This window comes from Pan troglodytes, chromosome 23 (assembly GCF_028858775.2).
Source record: "Pan troglodytes isolate AG18354 chromosome 23, NHGRI_mPanTro3-v2.0_pri, whole genome shotgun sequence".
Classification (NCBI taxonomy): domain Eukaryota; kingdom Metazoa; phylum Chordata; class Mammalia; order Primates; family Hominidae; genus Pan; species Pan troglodytes.
Genome location: NC_086016.1, coordinates 20,516,607 through 20,541,738, shown reverse-complemented (window position 1 = coordinate 20,541,738; position 25,132 = coordinate 20,516,607). Strand labels below are relative to the sequence as shown.

General features: G+C 53.5%; 1 protein-coding gene across 20 annotated transcripts in view; it reads left to right on the top strand.

Moving 5' to 3' along the window:
• Window positions 1–25,132, top strand: part of MICAL3 (microtubule associated monooxygenase, calponin and LIM domain containing 3) — a 236,512-nt gene that overhangs the window by 197,546 nt on the left and 13,834 nt on the right. For 9 of the 20 annotated variants that reach the window (XM_016939653.4, XM_054675715.2, XM_054675712.2 and 6 more), the window contains 8 exons: window positions 3,614–3,727; window positions 4,504–4,644; window positions 5,165–5,247; window positions 7,567–9,385; window positions 9,912–10,006; window positions 14,299–14,349; window positions 16,045–16,155; window positions 17,917–18,010. In XM_016939653.4, the coding sequence (XP_016795142.2) occupies window positions 3,614–3,727; window positions 4,504–4,644; window positions 5,165–5,247; window positions 7,567–9,385; window positions 9,912–10,006; window positions 14,299–14,349; window positions 16,045–16,155; window positions 17,917–18,010 (2,508 nt within the window). Of the gene's footprint in view, window positions 1–152; window positions 216–3,613; window positions 3,728–4,503; window positions 4,645–5,164; window positions 5,248–7,566; window positions 9,386–9,911; window positions 10,007–14,298; window positions 14,350–16,044; window positions 16,156–17,916; window positions 18,011–22,980; window positions 23,032–25,132 lie in introns of all 20 variants that reach the window. The other 11 variants (XM_016939665.4, XM_063807713.1, XM_054675714.2 and 8 more) reach the window with 6 other exon arrangements.

Sequence of the window (25,132 nt, the reverse complement as noted above, 5' to 3'; positions counted from 1 at the left end):
GGCTCGCACCCCTTGTTGGTGCCGGACAGGCGTCTGTCCTGAATGCCTTCTGAGTTTCTTTCTCTTTGGGATTTTAAGGATGACCTTGGCTCTCCTCGTTGGGAACGCATATTGCTGTGTAACTTTGTATTTGTCGTCTGTTTTAAATTCAGTGCCCGACCTTCCCTCCATACGCCACGCGGCGGTGCAGGCCTGGCTGGAGACGGTCTCCGGAGGTAGTCTGGTGATGTTCACTCTCTCCCCACTCACCGTAACCTCTCTCTAGGCGGCTCTGCTGGTACCTTAACACTAGACTCCTGGGCCTGTTGCAAGTGCATGCCAGGGCGGCAGAGGCGGGTGGGGGTACCTGCATGCCTTGCCAGACAGCCCGCCCTTGCATGGATCAGACGCACACACCCCCCCTTCAGGGCAGCTCAGAGGGAAACGTGAGGGCAGGCAGGACAGACACTGGCAGGTTTTTATTGATAGAGTCGGATAAAAAGGCCAAAGCCAAAGGAACGTTTTTGGCACTGAGAGTTTTAAAATGTGTTGAGAATGAGGTGGTTACCGATTGAGTGTGAAAGGGGAGGAATCAGAAGATATTCCACAAGCCTACCAAGCTATCAGAGAAGGAGGCCGTCAAAACCAGGGGGTTTCTGGGAGGATGACGGTGGAGAGGGAAGAGCAGAGGATGGGCGGGTGCTATTCAGCAGAAAGTGGGGACAGGCTGGGTGTGACCAGGGGTGACACCAGCCAAATCCCGCCCGAGCTGCAGGCGTCTCTTCAAGTACAAGAGATCGTTGAGCAGCCTGAGTTGTCCTTCCTACATGTTTCTGGAAGTGTGTGTTTCTCACCGAGGGGCTACTGGCATTTGGGGCAGGACAGCTCTTTCCCTTGCAGAAGGTTTAACATTCTTGGCCTCGGCCCTTGGAGTGTCCGTGCAGCCTCCACCACCTATGAAGACACCAAAAATCCCTCCATGAGTTGTCAGACACTGCTGGAGGAAGGGCAGTGTTATCGCCAACAGCACCACTGTCCTAGCGGTCACTTCTGGGATGCGGACATGGGAGCTCGTGGGGCTTCAGCAGCCTGTCCCTGTGTCCTCCCGGCAGTGGGAGAAACAGGCACACACAGGCGCAGGGAAGGGCCACTGCTCTGCGCAGAGACAGCCGGCTCCTCTCCTAGATAGCTTGGGTCCCTAGGGCGGTGGGGCAAGAGCCTCCCAGCTGGTGGCTGAAGGAAACCAAGAGCTGAGCGGGTCAGTGGCTCCTGGCTTTCATAGCACGTGGCTCATCAACCTGCGTGGCAGCTTCTAGCACCCTGCACTCCGTCTTAACCTGAATTTCACCCCCAGATCCACCCCCCAAGCTGTGTCCCTTTCAACACTGCTGCTGCTGCGTTGATATTTCTCACCTGTTTATTTTTTTTTTATCTGTGTGACGATTTTTCCTTTCAAGGTACTGCCAAGGAGTGTAGACTTCTCACCCGCCTGACTCTACCACAGGCATTTCTTAATAGAAAGTCTACAGGAGAGCCGCGTGAAGGACCCAGGCACCAGGGCGGGATCAGGCTAACCCAGGGTGCCCTGGGCTGTGCTCGGCTGGGAGGCCTGTTTGGGTCTCCTTGGTGCTGGCCTCCAGTTCCCTCGCCAGCAAGAGTGTAGAGTTGCCATATTGATCCCTGGGCACCCAGATTCACCCCAACAAATCTGTCAGGCACAGTGGCCCTCTCCATGGGATGGGCCAGATTCTGTTCCAAACGGGGCGTTTGTTCCTCCTTTTCAGAATCGGTGTAGTGCAGCCATGAATTCTTTTATCTTTGCTTCAGAAGTCCCACTCCCTGGTGTTTGATGAACTGTCTTCCTTGAGTGGCCAAAAGCAGTGTTCTCACACCGAGGTTTTAACCAATAGAAATACTTGAGGCATTTCCCCCCTGCTTCCCCCAGCAGGTGCCGATGCTGTAGGATAGCATTTGGCACGGCCAGCAACGTGGGCCACTCTGGTATCTCAGGGAGGCACATGGCCCTAACTGTCAGCTAGTCTGGGAACCCGCCTATCTCTCCCTGTGACGTGGGCCGTCTGTTCCCTTCCAAACCTGTTTCATACAGTTCTTCAAACACTAGATTTGAACCGTCATCTTACAAACTGTGCATAAAAGATAAACATAAGCTTAAGGAATTATTAAAGAAACAGAAAATCATATAACTGCCACCCTGTTCAAGGCATAAGACGTTGCCAGCATCTTCTAAGTACCTGGCCTGTGGAGAGAAGATGCTACTTCCGAGGCTGCGCCCTCCCATTTCCACATGGCTTTTTAAGAAATCCACCTAACCGGGCGCCATCAGTTCCCTGCTCCCCAGCCTGGGGCTTTGATCCGTGCGGACTCTTGTATATGGACATCAGAGCATAACTCCTTTCTCCTGAAATTAAAACCCTTAGGGGTAATTTGAGGGTGGCTGGGCTTGAACCCTAGGAGAGCCCGCAGGCCCCCGGCCAGTGGTCCTGTGGCTCTCAGGTGGTGCGGGTCTCACAGTGTCCTCGGAGCAGAGCGTGCCGCCCTCTTCCTGCTGGTGCAAGTTCGGAGTGTGGGAGGTGGGGACAGGGTGTGTGCGTGCTTAGGGGCCGGCTCCTGGGGAGGGGAAGTTGTCGAGGGTTTTGCCTCATTTTGCAGCCCTGAAGGGCCACTTGGAGTCCAGAGGATGAACTTTACATACCTTCATCCCCCAATGCTCTCCCAAAGTATTAGTATTTCTCTAAATTATTGCAAAGGAGGCTCATCTGGTGCCCCTGCACACAGCACTGTGGACAACTCCCTCAGCTGGCTGGACCTCAGACTTCTCGCTAAAGAAACGGTCCCTCTAATTATATTGCAGGCTGAGTGTTTCTTACCTGAAATGTTTGAGACCAGAAGTGTTTTGGATTTCGAATTTTTTTCAGATGTTGTAATCTCTGCATATACATAATGAGAGATCTTGGGGATGGGACACAAGTCTAAACAAGAAATGTATTTATGTGTCATATATACCTTGTACACGTAGCCTAAAGATAATTTTATATAATATTTTTAATAATTTTATGCATGAAACAGAATTTTAGGTGTGACTGTCACCACGAGGTCTGCTGTGGAATTTTCCACTTGGCCTCTTGTCAGTGCTCAGAAAATTTCAGATTTTGGAGCATTTTGGATCTTGGATTTTCAGATTCAGGATGCTCAGCCTGCATTATGAGGGCTGAATGACCCATGGTGTGTGAGGCGGTCAGCACACAGCCAGGCTTTGGCAGATGCTGCTGGGCCGAGGCCCAGAGAAGCAGCATTTCCCCTTCCACCCTCCTCCAACTGAGGTTCCTACAGCAACCTTTGGGGGAAGAGGAACAATGCCCCCACCTTCAGCCACTCTTCTCTTCCCACTTGGCCCCTAGCATTGAGAAATGCCCACCTCCTGTGTTTGGGGGCCCCGGGCCCCCCCAGCACCCATGCTATGTGTGGAGAGCCCCCTGGGCCTGGCAGCATCTCCCCTCTCCTGGGGCCTGCATGGCAGCGCCCTGAGAAAGGCAGTACCTCTCGCCCCCGTGAAGATGCAGCCTGTCTGTCTGTCCTCCTTTTCTTCCTTCCTTTGAACCTTTCTGCTTTGCAGCCCCATTGGATGAGAATGACCTAGAGGAAGATGTGGACTCAGAACCAGCCGAGATAGAAGGGGAGGCAGCAGAGGATGGGGACCCAGGGGACACTGGTGCTGAGCTGGATGATGGTAGGGGTCCGCCCTCCCCGCCCCTGTGGTGGGAGCTCAGGGAAGATGAAGGCAATATGCTTTCCAGCAAAATCAAGCTCAGTGAGGCCGCCGTTGGGCCTCCTGGTTCCTTCTTGGCTCCACCATGGCTGGAATGCATCTCATTCCACCCAACCACCACCTACCCGCGAGCACCAGGCGACTTGGCCTGCAGTCATCCAGCTGCAGTTGGGTGCCTGAGCCAACCTGTGGCTTTATACAAGGCCTTTAATTCTGCTGACTGGCTCCCAAAGCTGCATACCTGGAGATGTGTTCTGCATCGCAGTCTGGTTGTGGGGGGCTGAGGGGGTCAGGGACGAGGCTGGGAAGAATGAGAAGAACCCAAGCTTGCGAGGGGGCGCAGGCCTCAGCTGTGGAGTTGGGGTGGCAGTCAGGGCTACTGAGAGGAGGAGGTGCATAGAAGTGGGCCTGTGAGGCCAGGCCTGCCCTCCACAGGCACACCCTGTCTTTCTCTGTCGCAGCCCATCATGTGTGACTGTTGCTGTATTTTAAAAGAAACAGAGCCCCACAGGCTTTGTTGCGGCCCCGCGTTGCAAAGGCAGGAGGGTGCTCTTGGCCGGGCCCCTCAGGAGCGGGGGTGGTCTGGTAGGCAGGTCTGTCCCTGCGTAAGAAGGGCCTCCAGGCCTGCACCTGAGCAGCTGTGTTGCAAATGAGCAAGCGGCGTGGCTGCTCTCAGGTGGAAAAGGAGTTGGCCTCACTTAGGGGGTGCACCCACTTCTGCCCCTTCCCTCTGCCAGATCAGCACTGGTCTGACAGCCCGTCGGATGCTGACAGAGAGCTGCATTTGCCGTGCCCAGCTGAGGGGGAAGCAGAGCTGGAGCTGAGGGTGTCGGAAGATGAGGAGAAGCTGCCCGCCTCACCAAAGCACCAAGAGAGAGGTGAGCCTGTCGTTGATGGGAGAAACAACATTCAGAATTCCTACGAGGGCCATATGCACACAAGAGTGGCTCAGGGGCCAGGCGCTTCAGAGCAGAGCCACGGTGCACACCAGCCTCCGAGGTGTGGGCAGCTCCTTGCCTTTTCCTCCTCTGTCCACCCTCCCTGTGCCACAGGCTGCTGCAGTTGCTTTGGCCAAAGGCCCTTTCCTTGCGTAGTTTGGGTCTGGGAGAAGGTAGAAGGTTTGTCCTGAAGCCCTGTGTGCAGAGTCTGCACATGGAGGAAGCCCACGGCCTGACCTGGTGTTGACAGGAGCACCTGCAGAGAGTGCCGGGCAGCCCCGGGAAGACGGTTCCAGGACCCTGGCCTCTGAGAGAACCTGTGCTTTCCAGGAGAACTGGGAGCAGACTCAGCGACTCGCCCTCTACCCTCCCCTCCACCCTCTGGGGCTGGCTGATAGGGGTGCCTTCCTGGCACATGGGGGGGCTTCCTCTTGTAAGTCCCTGTGTTCATTCTTTTCAGGTCCCTCCCAAGCCACCAGCCCCATCCGGTCTCCCCAGGAATCAGCTCTTCTGTTCATTCCAGTCCACAGCCCCTCAACAGAGGTAAGAGTTTGGGGCTCGCCGTGGGGTACAGAGAACTAATGGGACCCCAAGGACACATATTAACTTCTCTGTTTCAGGGCCCATGGTGTGGGTCCCACCAAGACTGGGGCTAACATAGCCTGCTGGCCTCCTCATTCTGAGGAAGACTGAAAACTATCATCCTCCTTGTACTAAGTGGAGCTGTTGATGACAGGAGTGGCCTTGGAGTTCCAGCTCAGTACTCTTGGGGATGAGGCCGTCTGGGTGGCACCTACTACCTCTGCCCCACTCTGATCCCAAACCTGAGTCGTCTACCCCGTGTCACTGTGTTAGGTCCACATACCACACACCATATGTTTAATTTAAACATAAATTTATTAAAAATAAATAATTTATTATATTTAATAAATGTATAATAAATGTAGGTGTATTAAAATTGTTTATAAACATAAATTTATTAAAATTTATGTTTATAAATATAAATTTATTAAAATTTATTTGTTTATAAATATAAATTTATTAAAATTTATTTGTTTATAAATATAAATTTATTAAAATTTATTTATGTTTATAAATATAAATTTATTAAAATTTATTAGAACAAATTTATTTTTTATAAATTTATAATATATTAAAAATAATATAATTTTTATGATAAATGGTATAAAACATTTGATATTTTATTAAAAATAAATTTGTTTAAATTAAAGCAATAATATCGATGGGATGGTTGGTTTGATATGACAAATGCATTTTTAACATTATGTTAAAATAAATGTATAACCACCGAAATTTACAACATCTGGCCAGGCGCGGTGGCTCACGCCTGTAATCCCAGCACTTTGGGAGGCCGAGGCAGGCAGATCACGAGGTCAGGAGATCGAGACCATCCTGGTTAACACAGTGATAGCCTGTCTCTACTAACAATACAAAAAATTAGCTGTGGTGGCGGGCGCCTGTAGTCCCAGCTACTCACTCAGGAGGCTGAGGCAGGAGAATGGCATGAACCCGGGAGGCGGAGCTTGCAGTGAGCCGAGATGGCACCACTGCACTCCAGCCTGGGCGACAGAGCGAGACTCCGTCTCAAAAACAAAGAAATTTACAATGTCCATGCAGACAGCCTGTGGTGTGTGAACCACATGGAGGATGCTGCGAAGCCAACTGTGACAGCAGGTCCTGTGGAACATGGTTTGGGAAATACTGTCTGCAGGCCAGATCAGGGAGAAAGCTGGAATATAAGGCCTGCATCTGCTTGATTTAGTCTTTGGGATTCTAGGAAGCATGGAACTATTCAGTGATTTTTTTTTTTTTTTTTTTTTTTTTGAGACAGGGTCTCACTCTCTTGCCCAGACTGGCATGGGCAACAGTGCAGTGGCATGATCATGGCTCACTGCAGCCTCCCAACTCCTGGGCTCAAGCAATCCTCCTGCCTCAGCCTCCCAAGGTGCTGGGATTACAGCATGAGCCACTGCACCTAGCCTGTTCACTGATTGGATTTTTTTTTTTTTTTTTTTTTTTTTTTTTTTTGAGATGGAGTCTCGCACTGTCGCCCAGGCTAGGATGCAGTGGCGCGATCTTGGCTCACTGCAAGCTCCACCTCCCGGGTTCACGCCATTCTTCTGCCTCAGCCTCCCGAGTAGCTGGGACTGTAGGCACCCACCACCACACCCGCCTAATTTTGTTTTTGTATTTTTAGTAGAGACGGGGTTTCACCGTGTTAGCCAGGATGGTCTCGATCTCCTGACCTCGTGATCTGCCCACTTCGGCCTCCCAAAGTGCTGGGATTACAGGTGTGAGCCACTGTGCTCAGCCGTCTGTGAAATGGGGAGGCTTTGTTTGAGGCTCTTGGATGGGGTGATATAAGGGCTGGTGCAGGAATCTCTGCACATCTTTGAGCTTCCTGGGGAGGACAATTTGATCATAATGCACCGTGATAAATAGCTATGGTAAGTCTTCTTACAGTCCTGGCCCCTCTGTACGTACGTCAGGGATCTTGGCGCTCTGGGGCCTCCTGGAGGGTGAGAACTGCATTCCTCTATGTCCTTTTGGCCAGTGTTCCTGTGAGTGGACAAAGAATATAGGATGTATTTGAGATGAACCAAATCCTGAAAACCCAGTTTGTCTAAACTAAGCAGAGTGGTTCTAAGGTTCTAAACACTGAACACCTGGAGCAGAAAGTGGAAAGGGTTCTCCTGGAGCTGTTCTAATAACAGCTGGAAGGACGGGGAAGTCCTGCAGCAGGCACAGGTGCAGGCACTTTGAGTGAGAAGGCTCCCTGAGGATGCTTCTGGCCATGAAAGCCCACACCTTCTCAGCGGCTTCTGTCTTCCTTCCCTGTAGGGGCCCCAACTCCCACCTGTCCCTGCCGCCACCCAGGAGAAATCACCTGAGGAGCGCCTTTTCCCTGAGCCTTTGCTCCCCAAAGAGAAGCCCAAAGCTGATGCCCCCTCGGATCTGAAAGCTGTGCACTCTCCCATCCGATCGCAGCCAGTGACCCTGCCAGAAGCTAGGACTCCTGTCTCACCAGGGAGCCCGCAGCCCCGGCCACCCGTGGCGGCCTCCACGCCCCCACCCAGCCCACTCCCCATCTGCTCCCAGCCCCAGCCTTCCACCGAGGCCACTGTCCCATCCCCTACCCAGTCCCCCATACGCTTCCAGCCTGCCCCGGCCAAAACATCCACCCCACTGGCCCCTCTCCCTGTCCAAAGCCAAAGTGACACCAAGGACAGACTGGGCAGCCCCCTTGCTGTGGACGAGGCCCTCAGACGGAGCGACCTGGTGGAGGAGTTCTGGATGAAGAGTGCGGAGATCCGCCGCAGCCTCGGGCTCACACCTGTGGACCGCAGCAAGGGGCCCGAGCCCAGCTTCCCCACGCCTGCCTTCAGGCCAGTGTCCCTCAAATCCTATTCCGTTGAAAAGTCCCCCCAGGATGAGGGACTCCACCTTCTCAAGCCTCTGTCTATCCCCAAAAGGCTGGGCCTGCCAAAGCCGGAGGGCGAGCCGTTGTCCCTGCCAACCCCCCGGTCCCCGTCCGATAGAGAGCTACGCAGCGCCCAGGAGGAGCGCAGGGAGCTGTCCAGCAGCTCTGGCCTGGGCCTGCACGGGAGCTCCTCCAACATGAAGACACTGGGCAGCCAGAGCTTCAACACCTCGGACTCCGCCATGCTCACGCCCCCCTCCAGCCCGCCCCCGCCGCCGCCCCCGGGCGAGGAGCCCGCCACCTTGCGGAGGAAGCTCAGGGAGGCCGAGCCCAACGCCTCGGTGGTCCCGCCGCCCTTGCCCGCCACCTGGATGCGGCCCCCCCGGGAGCCTGCTCAGCCCCCCAGAGAGGAGGTGCGGAAGTCGTTTGTGGAGAGCGTGGAGGAGATTCCCTTTGCTGATGATGTGGAGGACACCTATGACGACAAGACTGAGGACTCAAGCCTGCAGGAGAAATTCTTCACGCCCCCGTCCTGCTGGCCGCGCCCCGAGAAGCCTCGCCACCCGCCCCTGGCCAAGGAGAACGGGAGGCTGCCTGCTCTGGAGGGGACGCTGCAGCCACAGAAGAGGGGGCTGCCCTTGGTGTCCGCGGAAGCCAAGGAGTTGGCCGAGGAGCGCATGCGAGCCAGGGAGAAGTCCGTGAAGAGCCAGGCGCTGCGGGACGCCATGGCCAGGCAGCTGAGCAGGATGCAGCAGATGGAGCTGGCCTCAGGCGCCCCCAGGCCCCGCAAGGCGTCCTCAGCACCCTCCCAGGGCAAGGAGCGCCGGCCTGACTCCCCCACACGCCCCACTCTCAGGGGCTCCGAGGAGCCCACCCTGAAGCATGAAGCCACCAGCGAGGAGGTCCTCTCCCCGCCGTCGGACTCAGGGGGCCCAGATGGCTCTTTCACTTCATCCGAGGGCTCCAGTGGGAAGAGCAAGAAAAGGTCGTCACTCTTCTCCCCCCGCAGAAACAAGAAGGAGAAGAAGTCCAAAGGCGAGGGCCGGCCCCCGGAGAAGCCCAGCTCCAACCTCCTGGAGGAAGCCGCCGCCAAACCCAAGTCCCTGTGGAAGTCCGTCTTCTCTGGGTACAAGAAGGACAAGAAGAAGAAGGCCGACGACAAGTCCTGCCCCAGCACCCCCTCCAGCGGGGCCACGGTGGACTCTGGAAAGCACAGGGTGCTTCCCGTCGTAAGGGCAGGTGCGTCAGCAGCTGGGTCCGCGTGCAGGCAGAGCGGGAGGGGTGCGGGAGGGGCTGGGGTCACTGGGGCTCTCAGGATCCACACTCACACGCTCCCCACCGAGGGTTCTCAGGAGCCGTGCTGACCTGGAGAAGGGACCGAACCATGGGTTCACAGGGCATAGCCAGCTTAGTAACAGAATTCTCAAAGCCAGCTTGAAACCGGACCAGGAAGACTGTGGAGGTTTGTGCCCTTCCTAAAGTCAGACGACCCCAGAGGGGCCCACTCGTGCACAGGGCAGAGGGCAGTGCTACCAGGAGGGGCTGGGCAGGCCTAGGTGCCACCCACTTGGCATCAGCGCTGCCCTGCCCAGGCAAAGGTTGGTGTCCCAGCTCCTGGCTCCCCAGGATGGGGGATGGATCCCTTAAACTAAAATGAATCCAGCCCTCCACCCGGCCTCCTTGGCTGCACATGGGAGCGTAGGAGCAGGAGAGGGCTGCGCCTGCTGTCTGGCGCCGTCCTCACGTGGCCTCCCTCTCTCCACAGAGCTGCAGCTCCGGCGCCAGCTGAGCTTCTCCGAGGACTCAGACCTCTCCAGCGACGATGTCCTTGAGAAGTCCTCACAGAAGTCCCGGCGAGAGGTGGGTAGTCAGGCAGGGGGCTTCACAGGGTCTGGGGCCCTGTCTGTTCATTGTTGGGCTTTGGTGGGGTAGAGGAGAGGGAGAGCAAACCGGAAGCCAGGGATGGACAGCTAGTGGCGCATAGCCAGCTGACTGCTGACCCAGCCCTATGCACTGAGGCGGTCACGCTGGGCTTTCTACATGGGAGCTAGGGCCGTTGGCATCCACAGCAAGGGCTTCTGATTTCTTGTGAAGAAGAAAAGACTGGAGCCATTCCTGCGTCACACTCCCCTTCTCTGGAGGAGGCAGCCTGGCATTGTCTTTCTTCATAGGTGATCCCGCGGGGAGCAGCCCGCCAGCCCCAGGGCCTGGAGAACACTGCGCAGTCCAGGGCTGCTGGCAGGAGCTGGGACCTCAGGCACAGAGCATTGTGCCTGGTCCTGCCCGTTTGGTGGGTTTGATAGTTAGGGAGGGTTTGTCGTCTTAAAGGACTGGTCCGGGAACTGACCTGCAGGGCTGCTAGGTCTGACTCAGCCCCTCACTTTCCAGAGCCCAGGACTTTGGGTGGATCCAGTGAAGGTGGAGGGAGAGGAATCAGAGCACACTCTAACAGGCCCCTGTCAGCATACAGGGTGGGCGGAGCTCTGCGGAGTGTCATGTCACCCCACCTCCACTGTCCAGCCCTGGAGCCTGTGCTCCTCCTCCTGGCTGGGGGCAACCCGGCTGTCTCCTGCTTCCTGCCTCCCTTTTGCGTGAAAAGCTTCCCCAGAATGTAGCATGCCTTCATTGTAAGGCTTCTGGGGCTTGGACTTGAGTCTGCCTTCTCCTGCCGTCCAATAGCCCAGTCAGGGTGGGCCATGGTGCGCCTGAGCCCGTCACGTGCCCATTTGGGGAAGATGGCTCCTGCAGCCTGATCCAGTTCCTCTTTAAATAACTCAGCAAACCAGACGCTTTATTTCGCATCCCCTCCTTGGTGCATTCGTCTCCCTTGGCCTTTCCAGCTCTTTGGCCCCTCTCCTAGAAGACTAGAGAGCCAGGCCTCTCCTCCTGCTCCACCCTCTACAGAGCCAGGCTTCCTGGTGCCCCAGCCAGGCCAGCAACTGAGTTAGGGTTGGGATCTGCGCCTTCTCAGGGACCGGGAGAGTGTGCCTTCATCAAGGCTCCCAGTCGAGCTTTCCCAGTTGCACTGGGGCTGAGCTGAGAATTCCCCTGGGTTTCTATGTGGGTCCCTAAACACATCCCAATATTGGTGATGGGTGCTGCTTTAGGGGGTCAGCAAAGAATGGAGAATGTGGTCCCAAGCTCACTGCCTCAGTGGTGACAGTGTGGACATTCAACCTATTGTGTCAGCTTGGCCACCCACCTCCCTCACGTTGCTGTGGTGGGCAGTATGCCCACTGCTTCTCCATCCATGAAGCACCTACTGCCTGGGTTGGCTGTGCCAAGGCTGGTACTTGGTGAGCCTCCCCAGGGCCCAGCAGATAGGAGGAGCAAGGGAGAAACAGGAACAGGACCCCAGGAACAAGCCATGGACACCAGTCATGGAACCCTAGAGCCAGAGGGCGGCCTCTAAGGCCTCACGCTCCAGGGGCACCCACAGAGGCAAAGCCATTTGCTAGACGTCACATACGGAATACTAAAGCCAAAGCCAAGCCTGGGGGACAGACAGGCTAGCGGATGGCCGACCTAGAGGACGGCTGAGGACCGAGGAGACGGTCGAGCTAGGGGATGGATGACCTAGGGGACAGCCAGGCTAGGGGATGGATGACCTAGGGGACGGCCAGGCTAGGGGATGGATGACCTAGGGGACGGCCAACCTAGGGGATGGATGACCTAGGGGACGGCCAACCTAGGGGATGGATGACCTAGGGGACAGTCGAGCTAGGGGATGGATGACCTAGGGGACAGTCGAGCTAGGGGATGGATGACCTACGGGACGGCCAAGCTAGGGGATGGATGACCTAGGGGACAGTCGAGCTAGGGGATGGATGACCTACGGGACAGTCGAGCTAGGGGATGGATGACCTACGGGACAGTCGAGCTAGGGGATGGATGACCTACGGGACGGCCAGGCTAGGGGATGGATGACCTACAGGACAGTTGAGCTAGGGGATGGATGACCTACGGGACGGCCAGGCTAGGGGATGAATGACCTAGGGGAAGGCCAACCTAGGAGACAGATGACATGGGAGACAACCGAGCCACGGGCAGCTGACCTGACTTCCTCATGGCGTGGAGTCAGCCTGAGCGAGGGCTGGGTGCTGTGCCTATTCAAGACATGGATGCTAAAGAGGAAAACAAACCAAACAAAGACAGCCATAAAGGACATTTTGGGAACAATTAAATTCAACTGAGGACTGGATGACAGTATAAATGTGTAATATTATCAAATTGTTAAGTTCCTTGCAAGTGATAAAGACACTGTTAATGTACTTTTATGTAGGAAAGTTATATAGGAGAATGTCTGAGTTCTTAGGAAGTCCATCCTAAAATGTTTAGGGACGAAGGGTCGTGGTATCTACCAATGATTCATTACAAAAGGTCATATAAAAGATGACATATAGATGAAGCGTGTGGCAAAATGGTAACCTTTGGCAGACATGGGTGAGAGGCATGTGGGTGTTCATTGTCTTCCTCTTTCAACTTTCCTGTGGGTTTAAATCTTTCAAAATAAGTGTGGGGAACAGGGGCTCTAAAGTGAGGATGGGGTTTGACCTGCCTCGGAAGGAGGAAGCCCCTTCTGCCAGGCCAGGATCCTGGGGCCACTCCAGCAGCAGACGCCTCCTCCCGCCTCACAGCATCTGTGAAACAAGAGCCTGGGTTTTGTTTTGTTATAAACTTTTAAACCAGTCAAAATACTTATTTTTTATTTAAAATGTTTATTATAGAAAATTTAGGATAATTCAGACTTTTAAAAAGTCACCTGTAGCCCGACCTACAAGAGAGAACTTGCGTTTACCTCTTTTCTAATTGCTCCCATTTGACTTTAAATACAAGCAACGCAGCTGCCTCTTGAGCCCTGCGGCCCACCAGGGTGTGGCCTGGGTACCCTGCCACCCCGCATCCAGATTCACAGCAGAACGTCAGCTCCTGTGGCTGGCCACCACCTCAGGCACACAGGGACGGGTGGTGACTTCGCCCCTCCCAGCCTGGAAAACGGGTAGATTGTGGGAAGGCAGCCACTGCCCCCCATTACTGTTGACATCAGCCATAGGCGAAGATGTTAGTGCTGTTCCTTAGGGTGTGGTCCATAGTTCCTGTGGGCTTTTTGCAAGCCGCTTCGGGAAATCATCTGTCTCTTTTTCTGAACCGGCTTGTTCTCATAACGACATTCTCTTGCTCTGATTTGTGGGAGAGGTGGGTCCACCTGAGGCAGGCGGGACACAGGTGCTCAAAGTTGAAGGAGGCAAATTTATTCTTCCCTCGCCTGTAGGCTTGGGGAGCACAGCTCCGCACAAGGCCGCCCCACAGATGGGATGGATGGAGCAACAGGGAGCGTGGCTGGGGTTGCAGCCTGCCTGGAATTCTCAGGACTTCCCTGTCTTGTGCGCCACCACACACCCTGGTTTCCTTAATGCCTTTCAGCCGTTTAATATGGCTGGTGAGACCACAAGAGCAGATGTGACTCACCTTGACCCTCAGAGCGGCTCTGCACAAGGTGTGATGGAATGAGAAGAGGCTCCTGCTGCTGCCTGACGTGCTTTTGGTGAACAGCACTTACTGATGCTAGTTCAATTCCCTTTACCGGGCACAATCAAGAAATGGCAGCTGGGTGGCACACAGGAACACTGCCAGCGGAGGGCCTTTTGGGAGAGATGGGCGGTTTCCCTCCCAGTTTTGCTGCATCTGTCTCTGAGAGCAGGACCCCCTTTCCTCCCGCACCCCACTTCCACTCCCCCGGAGCATTCAGCAGGAAGAAGTGGGCTGAATTTCCACAAGCACATGGTCACTCAAGGAGAAAAGCATCTAGAATCACATATTTTAACGGCTTTAACTTTACACAAGGGACAGTGAGATGAGGCGAGTTTTGGGGGTGGTGAGGAAGAAGCTATTTCTTCCCAGTAAAAGAGTGAACCCCGGCCGTATTCAAAACCGGGTCCACTCAGACGCCGCCACTAGGATCTTCACACCCAGATTCCTACCTAGGCAGTCCTGTGTGACTTCGTGAAAAATAATCTCGTGTTTTAAGTCTTGTGTGTTTGTTTTCAACTTCTAACTTATTTTGCTCCATTTCTGTGTTCTTAATTTTTAATTTGTTAATCATTATTATTATTACTATTCTGTTTTGTTTTCTGATGCCATCCGCTTAAAAGTCGATTTATGTACCACACGCCTTGGCATTCAGGAGATCATGTGCATCAAAGGTAGTGTCTCGTTCCCGTCAGCTGGTCACCGTTGCATGCATGTCTGTGATTAACCACCCGGCGCCGGCCCCGGCCCTCCAGCCACATCCTCACTAACTGTGTTTGTGCGTGCATGGGGCTGTGGCACACACTGGCAGCAGTACTTCCGTTAGCCACGTCATGAGTGGGAAGGAGGATGAGACACCTGCTCCTCACCGGCTGGAGTGCATGTGGTCATTTTGTTCCAGGTTCCTCGGGTCGGGACACAGCTGCCGCTGTGGGGCTGGGCACCCCAGAGAGGGGCAGTTCAGCAGCCCTCAGCTCTGATCAGCAAGGTGCAGCGCTGAAACACCACTGATGACCCTTAGGGACTGCCTGTTCAGGGGACCCTCTGTCATTTGAGCTCTTCGAGTGAAGATTATGAGTATAGACCCCAAGTCATGTTTGTCTTCTTTGAAGTCTATAAAAGTTTTCTTGTTGGCCAGGTATGGTGGCTCACACCTGTAATCCCAGCATTTTGGGAGGCTGAAGTGGGAGAATCACTTAAGCCCAGGAGTTTAAGACCAGCTTGGGCAATATAACGAGATCCTGTCTCTACAAAAAAAAATTGTTTTAATTGTCCGGACGAGGTGGCACACGCCTATAGTCCTGACTACTCGGGAGGCTGAGGCAGGAGGATCACATGAGTCCAGGAGTTTGAAGCTGCAGTGAGTCATGATCGTATCATTGCCCCCCAGCCTGGGTGACAATGAGACCCTCTCTCAAAAAAGATCTTTTATATAGTCTCCTTGTTTCATTTTCTTAGAGGCAATAAAGAGGGTCTTATGAATAAAGGCAAATCCCCAACCTTTGCCCCTCTTGTTGCCCACGGTTTGTTCAAAGCATCTGATGCTCCCTTGAGCCCTTGGCACCCACGTAGGCAGGGGGCTGTGGCTGTCCAGTCCGTGGACTTGCACTGGATTGGGCCATTGCCTCCTCTGTTCTCGATGGCACTAGGCACAACAGCCCTGGCCAGGCCGCAACCTCTCTTCTTCCTAGCGGCCAGCGGCTGCCTCTGCAGACCCCAGAGTCAGTCCAGGTTTGCCTCCACAATTCCTTCTTCAGACTGTACTTGACTTAAAAGAGAAACATCCTTGTTCTCTCTACTTGGGTGTCATTTCTTGGAAGACTCTCATGGATACTGCTCTTCTGAAGAAAGTGACCTTTGATACCAAACAGGAAAATAAAAGGATCCCGATTTCTCTCTTTGCTTCCCCTGTAAGCCTCCTAGAAGCAGGAGGCTTGGTGAAACAGCCTACCAATGTTTTTACTCCCACAAAGTTTTAAAAAGACCAGACATCCTTATTTGGGAAGCAGGTGATCTCAGTGATAAAGGAGCGTGTGTCCCTTTATTGTTTTAACTGCCTAACAGTCGGTCCCCACTCAGCCTCCTGTCCCTGTGCAGAGGTGGGGAAATGTCTCACTCTGTGGATCTTAGGTGTGCCCATGGCACTGAGGGCTGCTGCAGGCTGGGGACTCTGCAGACCTCATGCCTTCTGCCTATCAGCACCCCCGTCCTGCTAGCACTCTACTCTACAGAGGACAGCTTGTCCTATCTGCCCCGGTACCAGCTCCGACATGGGGGACAGACCTCTCCAGGCCCCTGCTGGCCTGCTGCCCACCCCTGTCCCAGGCCTCCGTGCACCTGACTGAGGAAATTTCTCTTGTTCTCTCCAGCCAAGAACCTACACAGAGGAGGAACTGAATGCCAAGCTGACCCGGCGTGTGCAAAAGGCAGCTCGGAGACAGGCCAAGCAGGAGGAGCTTAAGCGGCTGCATCGAGCCCAGGTAAAACCATGGAGGATGGGACCAGGGCACATGCATGGGAGGGTTGGGCAGCATCTCCCTATCCACCCAGCTGCTCCCTGCCACACAAGCACAGTGCAGAGCAGAGCAGAGGTAGACGGGCCTCCCTGCCATCCAGGTCACCTTTGGCTGGTGCAGCACAGAGGCCCTGCCTTGGTGGAGCTGTCAGTCAAAAGGGAAGAGCAGGCCGGGCGCGGTGGCTCAATGCCTGTAATCCCAGCACTCTGGGAGGCTGAGGCAGGCGGATCACTTGAGGTCAGGAGTTCGAGACCAGCCTGGCCAACATGGCAAAACCCCATCTCTACTAAAAAAACAAAAATTGGCTGGGTGCGGTGGCTCATGCCTATAATCCAGCACTTTGGGAGGCCAAGGCAGGCGGATCACAAGGTCAGGAGATCGAGACCATCCTGGCTAACACGGTGAAACCCCCGTCTCTACTAAAAATACAAAAAATTAGCCGGGCATGGTGGCAGGTGCCTGTAGTCCCAGCTACTTGGGTGGCTGAGGCAGGAGAATGGTGTGAACCCGGCAGGTGGAGCTTGCAGTGAGCTGAGATTGTGCCACTGCACCCCAGCCTAGGCGACACAGAGAGACTCCGTCTCAAAAAAAAAAAAAAAAAAAAAAAAAATTAGCCAGGCATAGTGGCAGGCTCCTGTAATCCCAGCTATTTGGGAGGCTGAGGCACGAGAATCGCTTGAACCCGGGAGGTGGAGATTTCAGTGAGCCTAGATTGCACCATTGCACTCCAGCCTGGGTGAGAGGGCGAGCCTCCATCTCATAAAAATAAAAATAAAAAAAAAAAAGGAAGAACCCTGCATTGAGTTTCCCGAATCCCTTGTTGTAGAATAATCATTGTAAGTCACCTCATTCAATTGTGAGGACTGTCACCAGGAGTCCATTTGTGGCCCCTCAACCTCTGATAGGCCTGGGATTTTTGTGGGAAGAGGTCAGAGGTCAGAGCTCTCCTCCCATTCTCCAGCTTGTCTTCAGGCTGCACAGACCCTGAATCTAGACCATTGCAGATTTCTTTTGTTTTGTTTTGTTTTGTTTTGAGACGGAGTCTCACTCCGTGGCCAGGCTGGACGCGCAGTGGTGCTGAGCTCACTGCAACCTCTGCCTCCCTGGTTCAAGCGATTCTCCTGCCTCAGCCTCCCGAGTAGCTGGTATTACAGGCCTGTGCCACCACATCCAGCTAATTTTTGTATTTTTAGTAGAGACAGGGTTTCACCATGTTAGCAAGGAGGGTCTCGATCTCTTGACCTTGTGATCCGCCCACCTCAGCCTCCCAAAGTGTTGGGATTACACGGATGAGCCACCGTGCCTGGCCTTCTCTTTTAAATTTCTATCGTAAAGATGGGATTTCCACTGCGCTCTTCAGGAACCCCCTCCAGCACTCTAGCAGTCTTGCCGTGAGAACAGTCTGAGGTTCTGGTACTCAGGCCCCTCCTGCCACAGATTACATCCACTTCCTGTCTCTGCAACACTCCTGGGAGGGTGGTCACTACTTGAGTCACGTCCACGCGCTTCGATGCTAACTAGCAAGGCCCGGAGCCTGGCGTCTACACAAGCTAGGTGGTTCTGGTGCAGGTGGTCTCCACGCCACACCCTGAGCGCACCGCCCACAGACTAGAGCCCTTTCCAGAGCGGCAACTCCTTTGTTTCCCCTCATGTGGGTGTGGAGTTGTGTGTCCTCCTGAAGCAGGGCTGGAGAGCCGGGTGCTCAGTCTGTGCTGTCTGTCATAGATCATCCAGCGGCAGCTGCAGCAGGTGGAGGAGAGGCAGCGGCGGCTGGAGGAGAGGGGCGTGGCCGTGGAGAAGGCGCTCCGGGGCGAAGCAGGTACTGCCGGGCTCCCTCCTAAGCTCTGCTCCTGGAGGAAGCCCTCCCTCCCGCCGTGGTAGGCTAGTTTTGCTTCACCTCACCTGGAATTCAGCTCCTTTTCCAGCAGGATTTTCTGGGGCCCTTCATCACTGAGATTTGGGGCTTCCTGTTAAGCAAAAGAAAATACCTGTCTGAGACAGCCCCAGGCCCATCCTGCTCCACAGCCCCTCTGGGCTGCCATTTCCCATAGAGTGAAACTCAGTCCCCGGCATGCTGATGGCGAGCGCTGGCTCTTCCCCCTCCTTCCCACCCCACCATTTACTCTAGGAGGGAATAACTGGGAGTGAGGGAGATTGAACCGCAAGGAACCATCACAGAATTGCACTGAGCAGGTCCCCAGCCTGCACCCCACAGACCCCCTCATGTCGTTAGTTCCCTGGGACCCTCCTGCCCACAGAGCCCTCAACACCGCTGGTCGGGGAGCATGTGGCCACCCTCAGCACACACAGATTTCCAGAGGGCACCCAGGCCCTGTGTCTGCTGAAGGCTGGTCACTTAGGGCAGGGCTGGAGAGGCTCAGGGCATGTGACCAGCGGACGTGGAGCAGACTCCGGGGAGTGGCTGGCAGGGCCCTGTGCTTGTGACTGCTGCTCCTGGCAGGGAAGCCCTGGAGAATGTGGTGCGCTCATTCCTGCCATTCCATCCAGGGAACCTGCGTGGCTGCGCTCAGCATAGTTGGGCACAGAGAATGCAAGGGAGTGCCTGAGGCATCTCTGGCCCCACGGCCCAGGAAGTCCTATTGGTTCAGGACCTTGAAGCTGCAGGACCAGCCCCGGGGGTGCAGTGGCCACTCTGCCTTCTCAAACATCCACAAATCTTCGTCTAGTCTCTGGATGGGGGAACTTCCGTCTCTTTATAGCCTGCAGGTTCAGCGTTTAAATTGTGAGCTGGGGATGAAGAAAAGGAGTATCCTCTTACTTCCTCACTCTAGTGTGGCAGAGGGGAGCAGGGTGCCTCTGCTGACAGGCAGGCTCTCTGTGAAATGGAAGAACTGGGAGGAGGCGGCCAGGAGCAGGGCCAGCTGCTGCCATTTGATCTTGCTCAAAGACTGACCCATGGGCTCATGGGAAGTGCCTGGTGTCAAGATGAATTCCTGTGGCCTGTAGGACTGAAGTTTGTGTGGTGGGGAGTGAGGGAGTCCAGAATGGAAGTAGGTCTCCTTTCCCAGGCCCTTTAAGGCCTGGAAATTGCAGCTTATCGGTCTACTCAGTGATGACCTTCAGTCAAAGAGATGGGATGGGGAGAAAGGTGAGGATGTGGATGTTCTTGGTTTGGGCTCACCTGATGCTGTTAATGCATGAAGTCCAGGCTACCAAAGGAAATGCAAAAACTTGAAGCACTTAGCATCCGATAGGCTGAGACGACTGGGATGTGTTACTGTGAGACAAGCACAGCAAGGAGATTGGGTTCACCTAAGAAGGTCCGAGGTTTCCCAGCGAACCTGCGGTGCCCCTGCCCCCCTGCCCTGCTCTGCGCGCTCTGATTTGGCCTCCTCAGTTAAGCCTGAGCCCAGATGGAGTTGGCCCCAGCCCACCTGTGCCCGACTGCGTCCGGGCCTATGGGGCCCTGTCCTCGTGCCATTTCTCTTCTTGCAGAAGATATCAGGAGAGAGCCTAGGCTCGTCTTCATTCCTTCTTGCCCTTCTCCACAAATCACTTCTGCCAAGATGGAAAGCAGTGGATAGATCTCAACATACAGACAGAATAACCACATTTCATGGTTTAAGCCCTTCGGGAAGAAGACAGCTCCCTGCCCTCCTTACTCATGAGGTTGAGGTGGTGGTGCCATCAAGGTTGGTGGTTTCCATAAAGCACTTGAGCGCCTGTGGCCTCCGTGAAGTCTGAGTGTAAAACAGTGCTTCGATGCCCCTGTCACAGGCCCTGTTATTCAAGCTTCTGCCAAAGGGCCGGAAAATAATATACCATTGAAGATTGGCGTTAGGATTTTGCCAGAATTATTTCTTCTAGTCATTAGATAATCACATTTCCTCAAACATATACAACCCAAATGCCGTCTAAGTCAGTGGTTTTCAAACTTGTTTTTCTAGCAGCAGACCCCTTTTTACAAGATGATAAGTTCAAGTTTAAAATCAAAAAGAATTACTCTCAAATGTTAATAATTAACACAGATTTGAAAATACAGGTTATAGCAGAGAGTCGTGGACATGACCAAGCCCCGGCATCCAGCCAGTACACACAAGAACTGTAGTTGCTATAAGTGACAACACGAGTTTTTTTATTTGGTTGGTTTTTGGTTTTTTTAACAGCTTACTTGGAAATCTCAGGATTTCTGCAGTTTAAATGATGTAGACACTAGAAGTTTAAAATGAGGCAAGAGCTTTTTTTTTTTTCCCACAGTTGGATCATAGCAAATCTAACAGCCGTTCCTATTCCTCATGACAAACAAGTCTCAAACAAGAGGCTCCCAAACAAAGTAAACAAAAACCCAGCTATGCTGTAATACCGCAGCAAAACGTGTTACCCACCTACATAAAGGGACTCGCTGACAGGCGTGCGTGCTGTCACTGATCTGTAGCTCTCCTGGACAGACCCTGAACGGTGGCAGGTGAGCACTATCCTGCAGGCCAGAATTTAAATAAATAAATGAATAAAATGTCCTCTTCACTAACACATTTACAGGGAGTTCAGCCACTTACAGAGAGAGGCGGAAACTTGATCCTGAGGGCTCCACAAAATCAAGCTCACCTGGCAGCACAAATTATTGGGTTGATGGTCTCCATTGGGTGAAAAGTTGGCAAATAAAACATTTGGGCCGGGTGCGGTGGCTCACGCCTGTAATCCCAGCACTTTGGGAGGCCGAGGTGGGTGGATCACCTGAGGCCGGGAGTTTGAGACCAGCCTGACCAACATGGAGAAACCCCGTCTCTACTAAAAATACAAAAAATTAGCCTGGCATGATGGTACATGCCTGTAATCCCAGCTACTCGGGAGGCTGAGGCAGGAGAATTGCTTGAACCTGGGAGGTGGAGGTTGCAGTGAGCCAAGATCACACCATTGCAGTCCAACCTGGGCAACAAGAGGGAAACTCTGTCTCAGAAACAAAAACATTTGAAGGTGGTGTGTCTTATTTTAATAAGGGCTCTTAAAAGAGCTACAAGTATTTGTACATCAGGTATTTGGGAGACCCCTTGGAATGCCTTTGGAAGAACCTTAGGGTTCCACAGAGGCTTGAAAACCACTGTCGTAGTGCCAACTCCTTCCTTTAAATGAGTCTTCAGCAGATATCTCTATCCAAAGATGTTTCTGTTCTGTTTTTCAAGATGGGCCTTAGTAGCTCTGTTGGGATATTTCGTTGTGATGCATTTGAGAAACTCTCTGGAATTTTCAGGAATTATGGTTCCTACCATAAGAATTTCCAAATATGTTCCTTCTCTTACGTGAATACATCCCTTCCAAGCTGGTCTCCCGTCACAGTTCCCCGTGGCCCTGCCCCTCCTTGGCCGATGCCGTCTCTGAAGCCCAGGTGTGCGTGCTGCTGCTGCTTTCTCTCCTGCTTCTGCGTCCCGTTCCTCTTCTTAGTCTTGTGGCACCTGGCTGAGCCCTGAAGAAGGCAGTGGCAGCTGGGCATGATAATAATCTGGAGTCTTCTCATCATGGCAGTCTGCCCTTCCCTGGGGACTGTAGTAAACTGGCTGGAACCTGCCATCATCTCACTTGGGGGTCTCCAGCTTCCATCACCGTCTGAGGGCGTCAGACTTTGTTAGCCAAGCTGCCTTTCCAGAGAAGCGCTCTAGCGTGGACCTGCCATCCCGTTCTCCGTTTGTCTAAGGTATGACGACGTATGGCCAGGCTGCAAGGATTAGCTTCAGCACCTTTGATCCTAGGGCCAGGCCACAACTTAGGTAATTTCCAGTCCTGGGGCACCTGGGAAGCCTATTTGTTACAAAAACACTGACTCAGCCTTGAGCATGCATTCAAAAACTGGGGCAGGACCGCATTCTACCACTGTCTGCTGTGTCACTCTCAAGGGGAGGCCCTCAGGTGGGACCGGAGGCTGTGAGGATCTGCATTCAGAATGCGGGGTTTGGAGAGAGGGCAACACCATGGCGGCCGAGTGCTGTGCTCTGTGTGTCTTTATGATTCTGGGGAGATGAGGACCGCCTGCTCAAGCCCAGCCTCTCGGCAGTGCCCAGTCTGCATCTCAGGCGTGGAAATTACATAGCGCTCTTGGCCAGACAGCTGTGGAACTACCAGGCTAGGAGTGCCCCGGGCCAGCACACCTCCAGGAGCCTTCGGCCGAGTGCCTGGGGGAAGAACTCTGCATGAGTCTCTGCTTGTTTCCTGTTGTTAAGAAGGCCGACTGAATTTGGAGGCCTAAGCCTCGGAACAGGATCCCCTTCCTCTCAAACCCATTCGGCAAAAGTGGGTCTGCAAGGCATTTGATAGAGTCAGCAGTGGGGTCGTGGGAATTCCTGGGAGAGCACTGACTGCATGAAACCTAAGGATTTCAGAGCTTCTGTAGGACGTTTGTCTCCTGCCTCCAGCCCCTCAGCCTGGGGCTTCCAGTATCAGCAACTGACACGCAGGCAGCCCCGCTCTGTTAACTCTTAGTTAGAGAAGGTTCAGTCCCAGGGGCAGGAGTTCCCAGCAAAGCCAAAGCCTCTGTCCTGGCTGATCCCTGGTGTACATGGGATCATGTTGATAGTGACCATTGACTCCCCACAGTGGGTTTTAGTTACCGCCCTCCTCCCACAGCCACGGAGTATGCAGATATGGCATGTGTGGACATGCAGTATGTGATGCACTTAGGCACGCATGCTTTCCAGCCGTTCCTCTGCCGCCTCGCTGTGTCTGTGTTTCTTGCGCTCCATATCATTGATTGCTCCATATCATATCATTGATTGGGTATGGGGGGACAGGAGGGCTACCTGATGGAATAACTCTCTCTTCACCGATTCCTTGTTGTAGACTATTGGGGAGAGTCTTATTACAGTGACCTCATCGACTTGCATCTGGGTGGTATGTATGGCAGCGCCTGTGCTGACACTAACCCCGCTGACACCCTTTCTCCACCCACGCTTCCCAGTCCCTGCTCACAAAAACAAGGAGAAATCAACCCAATAACCAAATGGCAAAAGCACAGACCCTTTTCCAGCTCAAAACAGAGCAGCGTGCTGATCTCCCCGCTGCCCACATGTGCTCCAGAGGAAGATCTGAGCTTGCTTTTGCTGCCTGGGGTCGTTTTTAATTTTTTATAATAAAACTTTGCCCACCTGACTCCACCAGCGTTGCATCTGCATCCTGGTCCCCTAAATACACACACTCCAACACAGCTTTTGCCCTGAATCTCATCCCTCACTGCTTGTAGGAATCATATCTGTTAGGGAGCTCACTGCCTGCCACACTTACGCAAAGAAGCAAACATGCCAAGATCTCAGCCCGACCATTTTCACTGGGTCGTGCTCTCATTTCTCCCAGAAGAGCTGAGTGCGAGGGAAAGGCTTCTCTGTAGTGATTTCTGCCCGGAGTCACCAAACTCAAAGCCAGGTTGACGGGTGCCCATAACAACGTCCCTCCCTCCTTGCTCTGTCCTGGGGCTCACTTTGTACTTCTTTTCAGTGAAGACAGGAAAAGCTCAAGGCTGTGGTTCTCAAAGTGTGGTCCCTGGACCAGCAGCAACATCACCTAGGAGCCTGTTAGGAAGGCACAGCCTCAGGCCCTGCCCCAGACCTGCAGAATCAGAAACTCTGGGGTGAGGCCTGGTTATCTGCTGTAACAGACCTTCCAGTGGGTTCTGATGCCCTCTAGAGCTGGAGAACCACTAGCTTAGAGGTTGCAGTATGTTTGGCATCTTGCCATTTGTGTTAGTTCAGAGGAATGGCTGACCCCCATGTCTCATTTCTAAGCTTTGGGCAGCTTTTCTCCTGGGCAGCTGCCATTCTGTCGAGGGGAATCCTGGGGACTGTGGCTCCTCCTCCCTGTCCGTGTGTCCTTGATCTGGCAGTCTACCCCCTTCATCTCCCCGTGGAGGCTCCATGCCTAGAGGTGGTCTTCAAACAGAAGAATGGCAAAGATAATTGTCTCATGTTTTACCCTGACCCCATTCCTTTAAGAGGGTCACTTCTTGGCCCATTCATTTAAAAACCAATGTCATAGTTCTGTGATTCCACCTATCAGACAGTGCCACATCCAAGGCGGGGCTCTCACCTCCCTGGGAAGAGAGACTGCTGCTGTCTGTGCTTCCTGTGTTCTCCAATCCCACGCTCCCACGGACCCACACCCTTGGAGACTCCCTCAGTGTCCCAGGGCTTCTGGTGTGTTCAGGGACCTCCACACTCAACGGCCACTGGTGCTGCAGAAGGGCCGGTGCTTACATTCCAATTAACAGACCCTTTTCCCATCTAATGCCTCTTGCCTTCTCCTAACACCACCTCGGGAGTGTTTATGTCTATGCTAAGTGAATTTCCCTGTGTGAAAAAATTCACACCTGTTATCCCAGCAATTTGGGAGGCCAAGGCAGGTGTATCATTTGAGCCCAGGAGTTTGAAACTAGCCTGGGCAAGATGGTGAAACCCCGTCTCTATAAAGAAATTTTAAAAATTAGCTGGGCATGGTGGCACGTGCCTGTAGTTCCATCTACTAGGGAGGCTAAGGTGGGAGGATCACATGAGCCCAGGAGTTTGAGGCTGCAGTGAGCTGTGATCGCACCACTGCACTCCAGTCTGGGCAACGAAGCAAAACTCTGTCTCTTAAAAAAAAAAAAAAAAAAAAATTGTTTACATTCAGAATCTCCTGGAAGGGGCTGTCAGAACGCGTTTCTTTAGGATTGTATCCACACTTCCCTCCCAGTTCAAGATGCCGTGAACACACCCATCGCATCTCCTGCTTTCTTTGTTTTTTGGGTTTTTTGTTGTTGTTGTTTGTTTGTTTGTTTGAGATGGAGTCTCGCTCTGTCGCCCAGGCTGGAATGCAGTGGCGCGATTTTGGCTCACTGCAAGCCCCGCCTCCCGGGTTCAAGCGATTCTCCTGCCTCAGCCTCCCGAGTAGCTGGGATTACGGGTACCCACCACCCCACCCGGCTAATTTTTGTGTTTTTAGTAGAGACGGGGTTTCACCATGT